Source organism: Hermetia illucens, chromosome 4 (assembly GCF_905115235.1).
Source record: "Hermetia illucens chromosome 4, iHerIll2.2.curated.20191125, whole genome shotgun sequence".
In the NCBI taxonomy this organism is placed as follows: Eukaryota; Metazoa; Arthropoda; class Insecta; order Diptera; family Stratiomyidae; genus Hermetia; species Hermetia illucens.
In genome coordinates this window covers 152,070,838-152,088,906 of record NC_051852.1, presented here as the reverse complement: position 1 = coordinate 152,088,906, position 18,069 = coordinate 152,070,838, and the positions used below count along the sequence as shown (strand labels likewise).

The following is an 18,069-nucleotide window of genomic DNA, read 5'->3' as shown; positions in this document are numbered from 1 at the left end:
CTTAGCGTTTTAGACCGTGGTATATCAGTATCATAATACATATAAAAAATATATTCTTCTATGATGTCTTAGGCTGCAATCAATTCACACGAAATAGAAAATTGTGTCCTAGTATAACTTTGCTAATAATGGTAAGATTTCAATCAAATGTTTCAATATTATACCCTATAATATCATTTAAAGTCACGCCAAATTTTACTTTTTGAGGATGGATTAAAGAGAAGGTGACACTTTTGATAACTCTCTGAAATATAATAATATACGATTATTGACCTTATTTGAGCAGATTGTTACACTGTATGGAGCGTACATTTTTGGCCCTAACTCCCTTATCCTGTAACTGATCATGCTATTCTAGATGCGTTTTTTGTGGTATACTTTCAATATATGCATGCTAAGCAAGTTTAAGCCGTTAGCCACCCCCACATTGAAAAATTTTACATTTTGAAAATAAATGATTAGATAATATGAAACGAGCCCCAAGCCAGCAGTCTGGTAATATTTGTTAAAAGTAATTAATCATTTTTTTTCGTACTAAATATTGTTTATTCTAGTATACATATATTATCTTAGGCATTAAACATAATCTCAATACACTTTAATTAAATTATTTGCTATCAATTCAATTAAACGTCTTAAGAGCATTATTCAGTTCACGATAACACCCCGCTTAATTGACTTACATACTAACTGCTTACTGCTTACTGTTGCTTACACATATCTAAATACGATATATTCCCTACAATAGATGCAGTACAACGACCGATCCGGTAACACAAATATTTCTTATCCTCTACTAAATGCGATTGAGTATGATACTAACGCATGAAAGTGATCCATTCCAGTTATACCGTAGGAACTGTGAAAAGATCGCGGCTAACAGATACAATCATCACTTCTATTCAAAGCACTGGAGCTTGACGCTTTGCAAGGAATTCGCCATGGAAGCGAATACAATGCAAGTGCAGAGAGACTACAAAAAACCCGACTAATTATTGTATTATTATCATATAAATTACAAAATATACACAAAAAAATTAAGCAGAAATATCCATTCATCCTGGGCTGCGGAATACATTCCATATGGTTGACCACTTTAATTAAGTCATTAGCGGCATTCCTTGAGTGCACTTGAAGGAATTTTTTTCGCGTTTTTCGCTCTTTACAGCGAGGTCTTTTCTTTTGTTTGTCGGATCCCGGATCGCGGATCGTGTTGTATGTTGTTTGCGGTTTCCCCGACAGGCGCATACGATCTTTTCGATCGAACATGAACTCCAATTTCTTTTGATTCCTCCACTCTGGATCTGGCTGCAGTTTATTGTATTCACAGTGCGTTCCGTGCAATGCATAGTATCGACTTATTGTTTCGTCTACACATATGCACTTCTCAGTGGCAATTTTTTACTTCTGCGCCTTCTGTTCAAACGTGTCTGGTTCCCGTCTGCAGAAGATCGTCCAAGATAGCTTCGGTGATAGATGCATCTTCACATGATTTCCAAGCATCTCGAATAAATTGATTTGCATAATTTCGTCATAGAATACCGAGTGGTAAAATGTTGAGCCGTACCTCATTACGGTCAGGCAGAATAGATACGTAGGGTAAGTGTAACTGAATAGGAAGGATATGATTTGGGTGATACCACTGTTTGAGATTTTCAGATTTTTCAGCTTAAGCTAAACTATCGAATGTCGCTGGAGACTAGATTGTTACTAATATAGAGCATTCGCAATTACATCGTTTGTTCGTTGCTGCATCGAATCCAACATGGATGATCCAATTTTGACACCACTCGATACGGCACCGAACATTCGACCGACTAGTCCTTTATTATTCTTCTCAACATGCGTTCGTACTTCACTATTGGCACGTCGACCTGCAAAATAGTAAAATTTGGATTAGTGAAGTTGAAGATAGTAGTGAAATTCATTTCTCTCAATATAGACTAACCAAAAAGGAACCAGTTAGCAAAGGCAGATTTTCAACAAAAAAGGACGATAATGAAGGACATGGAAGTTGATTAAAAAACCCAACTTTCATTCTCAGCCTAATGCAGAAATGGTACCACACTAACCATAGTGTGGAATTAGGACATCCATACAGTCTGCAAATCGATCATTAGACCGTCGCTAAAAGAGGGACGAAGACGGCTACGGTTTTGTACCAGGGCAGAGACAGTTCATCAGAAGCTACCATTCCTCTGCCCTGGGAGTAGCACAATCGAAGCGACTCGCAGGTGTTATATCCTTTCTTTTATAATTCGCAAAACACAATAAAGGTGTGAATTATATCCAACGTTAACCCTCTCACAGTTCGGACCAAAGCTTTACCGGAGTTACTAACTTTTTATTTAGGGATTGTGGAGTCCTAAGTCGGCATCCACTAGATGTCGGACTGGACCAAATCGAGAACAACCTGCTTCCAATCTTTATGGTCCATGGACTCCTCTTTAACATCCAAAGTTCAAAAATCAAAAGAGGTACGAAGACGGCTACGGGTTCGTACCACGGCAGAGGAAACACATCACACGTTGGCTCACCTACGGTTTAGGTTTAAATAGCCGTGGTATATCTTAAATAGTCTAGAGTCTTTATGGCACGAGTTTACAGTCACAAATTTTTTCTGATCTAAAGGTCGCAAGTGCTCTCCTCACTTACACTGGGCATATTATATTAAAGGGTGATTTGAAGACTGATAAGATCGCCTCGCTCTAATTTGTAGACCCCTGAGGGTGGGGCTCGTGAAGAACAAGGCTGCTGCAAAAGTTGACTGTATGCTCCTTTTTACCGATTGGGAAAGAGTCGATGTTCGTCAAAAGGTTGGACATTTTTTGGTTTTATGGAGCTAATGGGAGAAACTACAATGACACCAATTTGGTCAAACTGAACTAACGCAAATTAGCAACAAGAACAAGTCGGGAAACCGGAAGCTGGACGCTGTAGGTTCGAAAGGTTTTGTGTATTTCATAGTACGTAGTATGTAATATATCCATATATTATTATATATTTCGTGGTGCTAGAATGAACTTAAGGGGGTTTCCATCCAATTACAAAAAATTATAGTAATATACTATTAGTAACTTTATTTGAACAGATATCGGTATGGAATGTATTTCAGAGCTCAGGCACCATATAGTGGCAGCCTCCTGATTTTTTCAGATTTTTCGATTGGGTAGTTTTCGAGAATGGCCTCCTTAAAGAAATGATCACTTTCAACCCCCTGCACTCCCCACCCTTCCAATAAATGTCAAAACTAACACCAGCTTTGAAAAGTACTAACCGAGACCTTTAATTTGATACCCCATATGACTATATTTGATGAAAAAAATGACCCAAGCTAGGGCCGGCATAGCCTCGGGATCGGGGAGTGGAAGTAAATCTCGAGCTCCGCGAAGGGTACTTCAAAAATGTCCGCACCACGTATCTTAGGAGAGGCGGCGAGGGAAGTAATATCCGAGTTGGCAGAGCAGTCCATCATCAGAGTTTGAAAAGAATACACATATCAAGGATGATACGGCATTGCTGCAGGGAGGCAAGATTGAGGGCGCGTCAACCCGTGGAAGGTTCTTTTTGTAAAAGAGGGTGCAGCTGATTTTGCGTTGTATAACTTCAAGAGCACGACAGTCATGAATGCGGAAAGGAGACCCGACTAAACAACAATATTCGGATCTTTCTGACAAGGGAATTGAAGAGTGTTAAGGAGGGCCGAATTGAGGTAAAGACGGTGGAGGAACGTACGATAAGACCAGACATTTTGGAAGCTCTATTGATGATGTCAACGAATTGGGAATTGAAACGAAGTTTGTCGTCGAATATTACACCCAGGTCTTGGAAGGAGGTCAGTAGTGAGAGAAGAGAAGTCAAAAGTGAGAGAACTTTACAGGAATGGTTTGAGAGATAGGAGGAAAACCAGGAGATGACTGAGGGAGGGAAGCTGAGTAATGAGAGTTCAGAGAGGAGAATATTATGGTCATCGGTGTCAAAGGCTTTGGAGAAATCAGTATAAATAGCATATACTTCCTGTCGTAAATTAAAGCATTTAGCAAAGAAGTTGCTAAAGACCAGGAGGTTTGAAGCCGTAGATCTACGGTTCACGAAAACATAGTGCTCTTTGACAATGAGGTGATCGAAGTGCGCGGTCAACCAGTCGTTGACGTATCTTTCTAGGATTTTGGAGCAAAAGGAGAGAAGAGAGATGGGCGGTAGTTCACACTAAGAAAAGGGTATCCGCTCTTGAAGACAGGGGTGGTAAGGGCTTCCTTCCAGGGATGGGGAAAATACCATGCATGTTGTTGCCAGTTGTCCAGTTATCAACTCCGCCATGTTATTAACATAATATGTTGGTCCCAAGCCCAGGTAAAGGAGGAGGGTTTGAGGCAATGTACTTTGTACTATCCTAGGTAAAACAAAAATAAAATGCTGAGATCAGGCAAAGAGATAAATAGAGTATAGTTGGAGTTATTCCACTATCCTAAATCCTACCTGATCTCTCTTGGTGACAGGTCCCGCGACAGGCCGAACAAGAAAATGTATCCAATCTCGTTAGAAACAACCTCGGAAACAGAGCGTCCACCTCAGTCGATGCAGCAGGACGGCCCCGGTCCTATCGAGAAATTAACAAGGGTACTTGACGCATTGATGGCGTCAAAACGTAAGTTAGTCCGAGGAAAATCAAAACAAATACGTGTCTGTACGCTAAATGTTGGTACCCTAACTGGAAAGACCGAGGAACTCTCAAGACCTCTTTGAAAAAGGTGCATTGATATCTGCACTAAGCAAGAAACACGATGGTCTGATGCCAAAAGCTGCGATTTAGAACGCGAAAGCGATAAAAACGGCTATAAACTTCTCTATTTTGGTAGCCCACGCACTCAATACGGTGGTGGCATTGCCATCTCAGAAGTCAAACGAATTGATGATCGGCTGATGAAGCTCACCATTATATCAGCTGATCGCACTCTTCATTTCTACACCCCCACAGTCAGGTCGACCTGATGCCGAGAAAGATACCTTCTGGCAACTTCTCGATGAAAAGACTTGTAATATGCCTGTTGATGACTATATAATCATTGCTGGCAACCTTAATGGTCATATGGGTGAAAAGGCAGACGGTGACAAGTGCCATGGGGGAAAAGAGTTTGGAGCGCGCAATGAGGGTGGCGAACGTATAATCGATTTTTCGGACACCCATGACCTTTTCTTATGAATACATGGTTCATCAAACGATTGTCAAATTGACTATATTCTCAGAAGACATCGACATTTTACCACTGTCACTGATTGCAAAGCCGTTCCCTATGAGATCATCGCACCCCAACATCGACCGTTGATTGCCGTTCTGCGAATTAAGCCACCGATAAAACAGCGTGAGGAACGCACTGGCCCGCCGCGCATTAAATGGTAGCGATTTCGTGAGAAGAAAGAAGAAATGATCTCGCTTACGCGATTACCAACCATTACGAATGTGGAAGAATCGTGAAACCAAACGAAAGACACGATCCACAAAACGGCTTCTGCAACCCTCGGGGTCACCAAGCCAGGTAAGCGGTACATCAACCGAGATACTTGGCTTTGGAATGACGATGTAAAAATGAAGGTCCGTCAAAACAAACGCCTCTACGACAAGTTTGTCGACGATAATACCCTGGCCTGGATCAGGGCCTTGAAGTGTGTTAGAACACTTGATTCAAAACCGTAACGGTACACTACAGTATACTGTAGGAAGCAATGTGGTCAGCATTGTGCTCGCCTGAGATTATTACCCTGATTTGACTCAGGTACTCATTCACAGCTCCGACTGCCATCAGTGAGATTAAAACCGCGAACCGCCGTACGATAGCCTTGTGCTCTAACCACTCAGCTATCTGGGCACACGTGACGGATAGTTAGCGAAAACAGAACAGAACAGATTTCAGCTCAAAAATTTCCTCATCCTCCACTTCCACAATCATTACCGACATTTGGAGTAGTTCCACCTGTCAGTGCAACTGAAGTCGAGGAGGCAATAAAACGAATGAAATTGGGGAAAGCCACAGGACCTGACGACATCGTATCTGAGCTCTGGAAAGCGAAGAGCTGGGACCCAACACTGTGGCTCAGTGAATTATTTAATCGGGTTATTCAGGAAGGAAGAACACCATCCGACTGGCAAGAAAGTACTACTGTTTCAATATGGAAAAAGAAAGGTAGTCCAGCAGAATGTTCAAATTATCATCTCATTCGATTACTTTCCCATACCATGAAGATTTTTGAACGCATTCTTGACAACCGTATTCGCGAAATCGTTTAAATAACCGTGAATCAAGCCGGATTTGTCAAAAACTGCGGAACTACTGACGCAATACACGCTGCGCGGTTACTCATGGAGAAACTCGTGCGCTGGGTCCAATTGCTCTACCAGGATCCGAAAAGTAAAGTTCGAAGTATGGCGGGTATATCAAAACCGCTTCGTGTCTTTGTATGTGTTCATCAAAGAAGCGCCCTCTCACCACTCCTCTTTATTCTTGTTACGGACACCGTCACAAAGGACATCCAGCGTTCAGCGCCCTACACACTGCTTTATGCAGATTATGTTTTTCTAGCATCTAATAACAAAAATTATCTTTCGCAACTTGTTCAAAAATGGTGTGATCGCCTCATGCGACACGGTCTCAAATTGAATTTAAACAAAACTGAACTTTGACGACTGATCCCCATGAAACAGGCACAATCACTGTCAGCGGCAGTAATTTGTCCTCGGGTCAATGCTTCAATGCTTCACGCATTAACGCAACCTGGATGAAGTGGCGTTTCATAACTGATGTCCTCTGTGATCAACGTATCAACGAACGTCTCAAATTTAAAATTTGCCGCAATGTCGTCGGTCCTGTCGCCCTCTATGGTTCTGAGTATTGGCCGACTATAAAAGACAATGAACGACGTCTTGCGGTAATGGAGGCGAAGATGTTGCGTTGGATTAGTGGCGCGACACGTTTTGATCACATCCGAAATGAGAATATTCGCAATCATTATCGGATTGCGCCGATCGTGGAAAAATTGCAAGAGAGGCGTCTTCAATGGTATGGTCACGCAATTCGTGCTAACGGGAATTCACTTGCCAAGATTGGTCTGAATATCAAAGTCGATGGTAAACGACCAAAAGGCAGGCCAAAACAACGGTGGCTTGATACGCTGGATGGGGATTTAAAAGCTTCGAGATTGCATCCAGATCAGGCATTCGATAGAGCCAAATGACGAAACCGATCACGACGAGCCGACCCTGCTTCTGGACGGGACAAAGGCTGAAGAAAAAGGAGAAGAAGAATGTATTCGCTATCCCTTCACTGGCTTATGCATTCGGAATATTACCGTGGACGAAGATCGATCTGGCGGTCCAGCGATCCAGCGGTGGATGCGGACAACTATGTCCAAATTCCGAATGCATCATCCAAAACTTTGCCGCGGAGCGGATGAACCTGCCTCGTGACATCGGAGGTAGGGGCGTGGTTGACGTGGCGGCACAACATCATCGCCAATTCGACTCGCTGCGCGCATATTTTTACAATAGAGGCTGTCTATAAGGCAGACTGTGGGCTGACTCCACTTAACTTGAAAGATAGATCTTTCAATCCTCTGAGTGGGGTGAAGTCGGACCAAGAGCAGATTCATGGAAGCTCTTTGCTGAGACGAAGGGGTTCATGTGTCCATTCAGGACGGCGTGGTCGTCACCCGAGCTTATAAAAAGCTCATCTTGAAAGAACGACTGGAGAACGATCAGTAGTCACTGGCTCGGGAAATCAAAGAAATTTGGCATCTCGAGCGGGTGGTTGTAGTTACCATAGTATTGTCAGCTATGGGTATTGTACCTAAATCCCTCAAGGCTTCCCTTGATGACCTGGGACTTTCGCACAGTGTGGTTCAAACCATGTAGAAGTACACCATTCTGCATACGATGTTGCGAGGAATTCTCGACAGATTCTCCCATGGACCCACCACCGGCCACTACCACCAGCGCCCCTTTAGTTTTTAAGTAGGTAAAATCGAAGCCTAAATATTTGGCACATAGTGCTAGTATTAGGTAAAATCCGGCATCTACCGAGATTGTGATAACTCGGAAAATAATAATAGGTCATAGTAAGATAGTCAGAGATTTACTGTGTGGAAATATCTGAGGACATTAACTGAAGATTCTATGTGGAGGCCAGTTAAACTTCCTTGAATATTCTAGGAAAATGTCCGCCATTTATGCGGAGCAGGAAATACACCCGGGAGAATATCTAATGCGAAAGTCTAAAGCCCCTAGAAGTAAGAGACATACTTAAATTTCCGTCTGTTATAGGACCTTTACTTTACTATAACTTTGATAGACATACTGGAATCATCGAAAGGACACAATAGTTCTCTAGGACGTGGTGCAGGTTTTCCGCGGTAAATTTGGAAAATGTGTGATATTATAGTCTCGGCTAAGAGTAGGTATGTATCTACGAGTGAAGCAAAGTCAACAGTCCAACCCCGCTCACTCTCAATACAAAATTCTGTCCTTCGCATTCAAAGAACTTTGATTCTGATTTTTTTACTTACCGACTAGAAAATTGAGAACAATCTTATTAAATTCATCTGGAACTTGCTGATGTGGCCAGTGTCCAGCTCCTTCGATAATTTTCACTAAGAAGTTATCACAATATTCAGTGCTTTTTACCATTGCTTCCAGGCAGCAGAAATTGTCGGCATTGCCTAGAAAGTGATAAGTTGATGAAATTAATTAAAAATGATTAAAGCAAAAACAAAATATAAACAATATATCTACAGACACGATTCTTTGGGTCAATTGCAATGATGCTCTCGTATATGAGACAGGAAAAGTAGAAACTAATAACTTAGGAAAAAATGTAAGTGCACTCGGCTGATGGAGCAATATTCTTATCGCATTTCAGCCGGTTACGTAGTCGGTTAGATTAGGATTCAAATCTTTATTTGTAATTGTTGGTGCACCGAGAAGAGCGTGTGATTTTTGATACACTAACTTTTAATGCGAATAGGAATAAGTCGGTTACTGGACACAGTAATTGTCACGTATCATGCAATCTAATCACTCACGCGATACGTTTAACTAAGTTGGCATTGAGCTACTTCCAATCGCACATACTATGTATATAATACATTTAGATTACGGTATTTACATATATTTATTGCGTACTCAGTTATGGACAAAGATAAGTAATACAGCGCCTTTTCTACCAGGACTTACCAGTGATTATCAGAACAGGACATCGAACTATACATCCCTCCTTTATCCTGTAAAACGGGAAGTTTCTGTAATAATTAAAAGGTCCTGTCCAATCGCTCCGCCTGTTAAAAACATATTTATACGTATCGAGCCAGTTTACATCGAAACCCTTCTCAAATCCATTCTCTGAGGGTCGTCTAACTAAACTAACAACTGTTTTGGTAGAGTTGCTTTCAGCCTGTGAGGTTTTCAGGCACTTTTCCAGGAAATTCGAGTATGACCGTGAATGATCCACTTCCGGAAGAAGAGGCAATTGTACAAACTGTAGCCAGGAATTGTTTATAACAGCTTTCGGATGTAGATTGTTCCAGATGAGATTTGGATGTGAGGCCGAGACACAAATGAATCGGTCAATATTATCTGGATTGGTGTGAGCAAAAAACCAACCGATAACGGCGCCAATGTCATGGCCGATGATTGTTGTCGTGTGATAACCAAAAGAAAAAACGAATTGACGCAATTCCTCACAAATTTTCTTTGGTGTATAAACTTGACGCCAGATAGGTTTATCCGAATCGTTGAAACCTTTCATGTCGAGCGCTATCACTCGAAAGAATTTTGATAGTTCGTCGATCTGAAATGATAATGGATGTCATATAGTGTTACAGTTGAGCTTAGGGCAAAAGGTATCGCCCCTTACCTGGTTTCGCCATCCTAGCCAGCAGTCTGGGAATCCATGCAGTAATAAAACAAGTGGGCTGCCTTGAGACCCTGCCTCAACATAATGCAATTTAACACCCTGTAAGTAAAAGTTGTGTTAAGATCTGTACAAAATACGTACTAATCTTCTAAAGATAAAATAAGTAAACGCAACCATTAATTAAAGAACCAATTGTGATTGATATCAGCAATTGAATAGCATCGAAACATTTCCCTTCCAAACAAAAGAAGCAGGTTGAGGTGAATTTTCCGTACCGATGAAGGGGAAAGTTACTTCCCGAAATTCAGAATTTGCGTTTTCTAATAAATAAGCTCTCTTCAATCTCTTTCTTTTGTTTAACTTCTGGCTAACAAATAACTTTAACTTCAACTATCATTTCTTTCAAATTATTAGTAAATTTCTAAAAGTTGGTAATATACTGTCTTCCTCCTAGAGGAAGACATCGACATCAGGAGCGAACCATCAAAGAGCTCCAGAGGAAATATTTTAACCGGAGACGCTGATCAGGACAGACCTAGAGCATGAATTCTCGCGAGGCAGAGTGTACACGCTTTTCTGTGTCCGGACCTAAGTTCCAGCGACCTAGTCAGGTCAGGTCAGCAGGCGGGGGCAGATAACGTGTATATTTCCTCGGCTTACATGGCTCACGACCGATCAGCTCCCCCAGAAGAACTACAACATCTGATGAACACCATAGCAACAAAGAAAGCCAACCTTTTGATAAGCAGCGACGCCAATGCAAGGCATACAGTTTGGGGCAGTTCGGAAATCAACGAGAGAGGTGAGTCATTCTTTGATTTTATTATGACTTCAAACCTATCGGTGTGTAACAGCAGCACTAAACCAACCTTCCATTTCCCCTGCTCGGAGAACTGTGACGGTTGGGAGGAGGTCCTTGATACCATCCTAATTACCGACAATGGGATTCTTAGGGTGGAGAATTGGAGAGTGTCTGACCAGAGATCCTTCTCTGATCACACTTGGATACTTTTCAGTCTAGATCTCACTGCAGAGGTCTCCCAGCCCTTCAGAGACCCCAGGAGGATCGATTGGAGAAAGTTTGGTCAAGTAATTAAGAACAAACTCTCTGGTGCGCAAATTGGTAAGATTGGCACAACAGACGAACTGGAGTCAAAGGTCGGGGCTCTGGAAAAGGCATTCTATACCGCCTTTAAAGTCTCGTGCCCTACTAAGCGCAGCAATAAGACACTACCACCGTGGTGGAATGAAGATCTCTTCAGTCTCAGGAAACGGACCAGAGAAATCTTCACCATTTGCTACAGGCAAAAATATTGGCAGCCATACAAGGACTGCCTGAATAAGTAAAAGTCGGCCACCAGGACCACCAAGAAGCGGTCTTGGTTGGACTATTGTCAGAACATCGAAAGCACCAGTGAATCCGCGAGGCTCAGTAAGATTCTGTCCAAGGAACATAAGAGCCCTCCTTTCTTAAAAAGTTGGAAGGCTCCTGGACGGAATCTTCTAGTGAAACCTTGGAGCTGCTGGTTCAAACTGGGCTTGGAGGGTTTGCGGCCACACCAGCTATGCGAGACTATCAAATCGGCAATTACCAAGGATAAGATCAGCTGGGCTGTAAACATCTTCTCCGCATATAAATCTCCAGGCCCAAATGGCATAATGCGAGTCATGCTACAGAGAGAGAGATTTATCGGAGCTACACCCCTTTAGGATACGTACCACAGTCCTGGAGACGCGCACGAGTTGTTTTCATACAGAAAGCGGGCAGGAGTGGTCATGAGCCCGCGAAGGACTTTCGACCAATCAGCCAGACCTCTTTCGTGCTGAAGACCCTAGAGCGCATCCTGGACATTCACTTAGAGAGAACGCCTTTCTCTAAGTCTCAGCATGCCTACTTCAAAGGAAAATCCACAGAAACCGCCCTTCACGAGGTATGGCACCGTTGAACGGTCGCTGCAGTTGGATAATATCTGGGTGTAATCCTGGATCCAAAGCTAAATTGGAGATTGAACATAGAATTGAGGGTTAAGAAGGCCTGTATAGCCTTCTTTGCCTGCAAGAGAACCTTTGCAAAGAAATGGGGTCTCCGGTCAAGGATGGTTCAGTGGATATACACCGCTGTAGTGCATCCGATCCTAACGTACAGCTCTATTGTATGGTGGGAGGCTTTGAGAAAAAAATACAATTGGATGAAGCTTATTAGGATTTAAAGAACCGCGTGTGCAGGTGCTACTGGGGCTGTGGAGTCCTGCCCGGCAAATGCTCTCAATATACTCCTGAATCTCCTCCCCCTCGAGCTCCACCTTAAATACGTTGCAGCGTGCAGTGCCGTCAGACTACCTGAGTCCGGATGCTGAGCAGCGACATCCTAGACGCCACAGCAACATCCCAGACGAAGTACCTAGGGAAATCTGGGCATTCTCCACGGACTATGCCATACGCAAGCTGAACTTCACGAGAAACTTTGCTGTGGACTTTCCAACCAGAACAAAATGGAAGACCGGCGGCGTGTTGCAAGGTTATGACTCAGTATTCTTTACCGACGAATCAAAGACAGCCTGTGGAGTCGGCGCGGGGGTTTTCTCGAATCCACACAGTGTATCCGAGTCGTATGGTCTCCCAGGTTTCGCCAGTGTATTCCAAGCGAAAGTACTAGCGATACTGGAAGTCTGTCAATGGCTGGAGCGAAATTCGAGCTTCAAGCGTAACATAGCCATTCTGACTGACAGCCAAGCGGCCATCAAGACCTTGCACTCAGCGACGACATCTCCCAGACTGGTGGGGTAGTGCAGAGATGCACTGAACCGTCTGAACGGCACGCTCAAGGTGACCCTACTCTGGGTTCCCGGGCATAGGAACATAGAGGGCAATGAGCGGGCTGAGGAATTGGTCAGGCGAGGCTCTACTCTTGGCAGCCCTTCGGTGAATACAGTCGGTGTTTCGTTGGCGGCTGATGGGAGCCGAGTCTACTCGCACTACCTAGCAGTAGCAGGCTTAAAATTACGAAGGCTTACCACCTGTGCCAAGTCAAGGAGAGGCGCGCATATAACATAGCCCGATAACGAGAGCTCCTGTGCCAGACGCATGGAAATGCATTCAAGATTACGGCGGTCTGCACGGGGCACTGCCCCATAGAGGACCATACCGCCAGGCTCGGTATACCCTACAATTCGCATTGCCGAAGTTGCGGAGAAGGAAAGGAAGCCCTGGTGCACTTTCTCTGCGATTGCTCAGCTCTAACTAGAGTCAGGCTACGGACACTGGGTAAACCCTTGCTTGGGGACCTCAGAAAGATTTCTAGCTGCAGGGTGGGAGAGCTGCTTTCCTTCGTTACGGGCTGGTTCTGAAGATCCGCGCCGGCTAGACTCTGCTTCCCTTCTCCGATAACAGGAGTCACGGTGTTAGGAGTTTGTGGCATCAAAACGGCGCACCACAGCGCTAATTGGGCTCCCCGGAGCTTCCACTGATACCTACCTACCTGGTAATATATTATACTATTAGTAAGTTTATTTGAGCAGATACCGCAATGGGACATATTTTGAGGCCTAGGTTTCATCTAAGCGCACCTTTCTGAATTTTTTCGGATTTTTAGGTTGGGTAGTTTCCGAAAATGAGTTCTGTCTCACTTTAAGTGTGTACATTTTGACTCCTTACTGGCGGACTTTGCAATTCATGTGAAAACCAATATCAAATTCGGAAAGTACTAATTAATACCTTTCATTCGATACCCCACGTGACTATATTTGATGAAAAAAATTTTACATCGCTCTTTACAATCCATGTAAATTTATGTTACTTGCTGTTTGCGTGGCATTTCAAGTTCGCATCTATCCACCAAATTTCGTTCGGATCGGTTTTGCCGTTTTGAAGAAAAGTGTATGTCACAGACAGACAGACAGTGAATCGATTTTAATAAGGTTTTGTTTTACACAAAACCTTAAAAAATGATCGATATGAATTTCTTCAATTAATCAATTGTTTTATTTTCAATTTTTTCTATTATTCAGGAAAATTTCCTTTGAAATATTTGAAAGGAATAAGAACCAACGAAGAAAAATGATACCAAATTTACATGTATTACAATCGTAATTACGTTTGGTTCTCTTATGATTAAGATTATTAGATATAGTCAGGGTTAACAACGTTCTCAATTCACTATTTTTGTATTAAGCATTTTTGGTGCAAACAACACAAACAAAAAGAAGTAAATCATTCCAATTGGGTAAATGCTCTAACCCTCCCAAAGAAGGTGGCAGTCCTCTCAAGTAATTAGGGTGCCCCCATTTTGTTTGGAGTGGCTGGGGGTGAACAATTAGGTTGGGGTGGATCGCCGCAGGGCCGAAATGTTCTCGGAAAATAAGACGGGGGATGCCTGAATCGATTCAGGGCTAATCCTTCCTCGTCCATTGTTTTTGTGATCGTGTCCCCTCCCTTATTAGGCCATTTGGTAGTCTAGCTCCTTTGGGATTGAAATTTTCGGTGGTATCCACCCGACTCGAGATTTCACGTCTCTATTAGAGTAGTTTATCCAGGATGGGTTTATTTTTTTTTGACTATCTCTCTCATCTCGCCGAACTGCCAGCTTTCGGGTTAGCTCCAGCACGTGCCGTCCGGCTCTTCATATTATCACGCGCAATTGGTAGGTATTCACAAATGGGAAATTTGTTTGGTTGACAGCCTTGGTGGCCATGTTGGTGCCGGAATCATGCAACGCTGGCCCCTCATCGTAACACAGTTGGTGCTTAACGTGGGAACGTAACAATTTTCTCACTCACAACACTCGACTATGCTGACGATATTTGTTTTGTCACTGGAGCTTGGCAAAATGAGTCCGGATTTGGAAAAGGATTTTTACTATTGAGTTAACCTGGTTTTGATAATAAAAAACAAGGAACTTCATCTACGAACAGATCAGTTGTCCATTGGCGAATTGACAAGAAGGGTGAAGTGGCAGTGGATAAGTTACACGTTGAGAAACGTGGTAGCTCCATGACGAGATATGCTATATGAAACCCACTACGCAGGATGACCGACAAATACCTCGTATTAACACTGCATGGCATAGAACAGTGACAGTAGTAGAGTGCAGGCTTCTCGGAAAATCGTGGGGTGAGTTGAGCAAATTTCTAAGAACTAAAACCGGTGACGCCACGATGGCCCAAAAAATTATTCGAAAGAAATCCCGAAGTACAAAGTCCAGTGAGACATTAACGACCATGACGTACTACATTGTCTGCACACATAAGCAGCCTGTAGACTGCTATACAGACACGACACAGCATATATGTAAGAGATGCGCAGAACGGGTTTGCATATTTCATTCGACTACAAACGATTGCCTTGGCGGGTATATATTTTTTGGACCGCTGGGTATAGTTTTCTTCTATTGGTGTCTGTATTTTGTGACCTTTATTTGAAAAAGTCAGTGAATATTGCTTGAGATAAATACTTTCCTTGTTTCAAAAATAAAACTCGCTTCAAAAAATGCTACTTTAATGTTGCAAATAATGAAAAATCAATGAATTAAAAATCGTTCCCACTGAAATATGTGATTAAAAATTTAGAAGACTGAACGAGGGCTAAAACTAAATCACTAAAGTTACTCACGAAATTAGTCAACTCTCAAAGTACGTAAATGTACTGAATCACACAAATGAATATGATCGGTCGATAATGTATTATCAAATTTTATAATTAAACACAAATCACGTGGTGAGTTTCAAATAGAGGACACTCTTTAAGCTGATGTCATTCGCAAAAGCGCCTCAAAACAATTGAATCTCTGTTTCTATGTTTGGAGTTGATCAGATAGCAATGAATATTTGATAGATTCTCCTCAGTTATTTGCAAAATAAATTATTTGCATTTTTTCTGATTGATACTTATTACACTTTAACTTTCGACGAGAGATAATTTTATTTCGCTGAGGTTAGGGGGTCACTCTGTGTGAACAAATGGCATATTTTTGAAATGTAATCGAAAAAGTGGTGTCTAGAATGTTCGAAGTATCTTACCTTAAGTTTAACATAGGAATGCCTTCCGATCTTATTATCAACTAGAATCGATGGAGGTTTATCGTGATATCCGTCATAATAGTCAGGGTTTTCACTATTTTTGTTTTTCGCTTGATAGATGCTGCTCCAAACAACATGAATCAACCACTTGATGAGTGTCCAGATACCGATGAATATTGACTTAGTGTAAAAAATAAAGATTGTACCCTTCGGCACTAGTTCTATCACATCATTATATAACTTTCCGTTCTGCACTTTATTCATATTCATTTTGGTTTCGTAGACGAGTTTCTAAAAGTCTGCCGAACACATCACTTATCACAAACCACTAAAATTAAATAAATAACACTCAAGTTATTAAGCTAGCCCCTCTGAATAATTCTCATAATCTAAGGTTAATCATTGTATATTTTCTAACTTCACATGAACCTCTCTTATAAATATCACACTTTCACTGTGATTAAAAAAATTGCAAAAAATCTCCCTGGAGCCTAGAAATGTGTGAAGTTGATAGCAATAAAAATAATAGAGAAAATTTTAATTATCAAACAAGATTTATAGACAATTTGTCAAATTTAAAGACTTGTCACAACTATTTCGAGTTTATCTCCCGTTGAAACTCGTTAATTGCAATCACAAATACACAGACAAATGTACTAAATTGCAATGATACGGACGATTAAAGAAAAGGGAAAGTTAATAAGTTTTAGTAGTTAATTATTGCCAACTATAATTCTTATTAATTATATCACATTGATCAAGAAATAGCACTTTTTTTCGACGATTACACATATAAAGGTTTAAAGTGTCCGCACTCTATTTAATGTTTGACTCAGTACTGATTGGAATACGTCTTGCATAGACTTTAAATTGCCAGCTGAAGTCAGTGAGCAACTGTTATCAGTTATCAGTATTTATTGAGATTTCAATGGAATATTGGAAGAGATACAGTTTTCCTCTGAAAAGCGTGACAAATTTTTGTAGTTGATTTCTAGTTTCGTTTTGTTTGGAGGAAAGACTCCGTAAAAGTATGACGTGCATCAGGATCATTTCGAGATCACCTGTCGAAGGTCACCTGACGTGGTTGCTCGTCAATTTCTAATCGGAACTTTATTGAAATAGGACAGCTCGTTTAGTTCGATCTGTCTAGACCATTTTTTCCACACACACTGTAGTTGACTGATAACGAAGCGAATATAAGAACCAGGAGATCATTTTGTTATCAATGCAGCCATAAATGCTTGAATGCTTGGGAGAATTCAATTCAATGCGGAAAATCAAAAGGTTGCTGTGCAGTAACAAATAGTAAAACTCAGCATTGCTTCAGCATTTCCACTGGCATGCATCCATGCCACGTTTTAAGTCGGCTGTTCGCTGCAATCCACGTAAACAATAGGGTAAGCCGGTCAAGTGACCAGCAAACGCCCATTCCGAATGAACGTTATCAAAATTAAATGGTTAGAATGTGTGCTAACCGTTGAACTGTTTAGACTATGAACCCAAACTGCGGTCTGTTGCTGGAGCCAATACGTTATTAGCCGTTTCGTGACGAAACGCATGATTACAGTACAAAGTTCACTTTCGTGATTCACGAGTAGACGATCTACTGGTGCAACATCCTATCAGTGATCATGGGTCGATGGAAAATTCGCTGACGAGATTAATTGAATACGGAAAAATATTGTTCTGTGAGAGACGAGATTTATTTTATCATCACCCACTAGACAATTGGATTTCTTTAATGAGGCCATAATCTCGGACTTTTTTTTTTAATTGACTTGAAAGAATCAAAGTATGTCCAGTCTTCGTAAACATTGTTACGGATTATTTAACCGATAGGGTAAAGTACAAAGTACAAGGAAGTTTTATTAAAAAAAATAATCTTTTTATTTGGAGTAAAAAAATATATAAAATGTCGCTGACCAATACATTGTATTTCGAGAGTTGTAAAAAAAATAGTGAAAAGTCAACCTGCTGTAATGAAGGATAATCGGAAGGCAATTTCCACCAGATTTTGAGGAATATCTGCTCGATGACAAACGTACAACTCTCTCGTTGGGGATGTAAAAAGTCGCCTGTAAAAAAAGGAAAACTTTATTTTTATATCTTTTATTTTTTGCTCATAAGTTATGAGTCAACGGCTCTTTCCACCC

At 41.7% G+C, this 18,069-nt stretch overlaps 2 protein-coding genes and 1 long non-coding RNA gene across 3 annotated transcripts in view; 1 reads left to right on the top strand and 2 right to left on the bottom strand.

Annotated features, from left to right (window-relative positions):
- Positions 1-522: 522 nt before the first annotated feature.
- LOC119654300 (epoxide hydrolase 4-like) lies at positions 523-16,803 on the bottom strand. Its single transcript, XM_038059607.1, has 6 exons — positions 16,669-16,803; positions 15,917-16,244; positions 9,903-10,001; positions 9,224-9,836; positions 8,557-8,709; positions 523-1,874 (listed from the first exon to the last, which is right to left on the bottom strand). The coding sequence occupies exons 2-6, from the start codon at positions 16,184-16,186 to the stop codon at positions 1,711-1,713; spliced, it is 1,299 nt and encodes a 432-aa protein (XP_037915535.1). The 5' UTR covers positions 16,187-16,244; positions 16,669-16,803; the 3' UTR covers positions 523-1,710.
- The window catches only part of LOC119654301, a 4,207-nt gene continuing 1,612 nt past the window's right edge, over positions 15,475-18,069 (top strand). The window contains exon 1 of the long non-coding RNA XR_005249807.1: positions 15,475-15,614. This is a non-coding gene — a long non-coding RNA (uncharacterized LOC119654301). The remainder of the gene's footprint in view (positions 15,615-18,069) is intronic.
- LOC119654299 (protein inturned) overlaps positions 17,765-18,069 on the bottom strand; it is a 19,780-nt gene continuing 19,475 nt past the window's right edge. Inside the window, exon 9 of the mRNA XM_038059606.1 lies at positions 17,765-17,991. Coding sequence (XP_037915534.1) covers positions 17,883-17,991 — 109 coding nt within the window. The 3' untranslated portion in view covers positions 17,765-17,882. The remainder of the gene's footprint in view (positions 17,992-18,069) is intronic.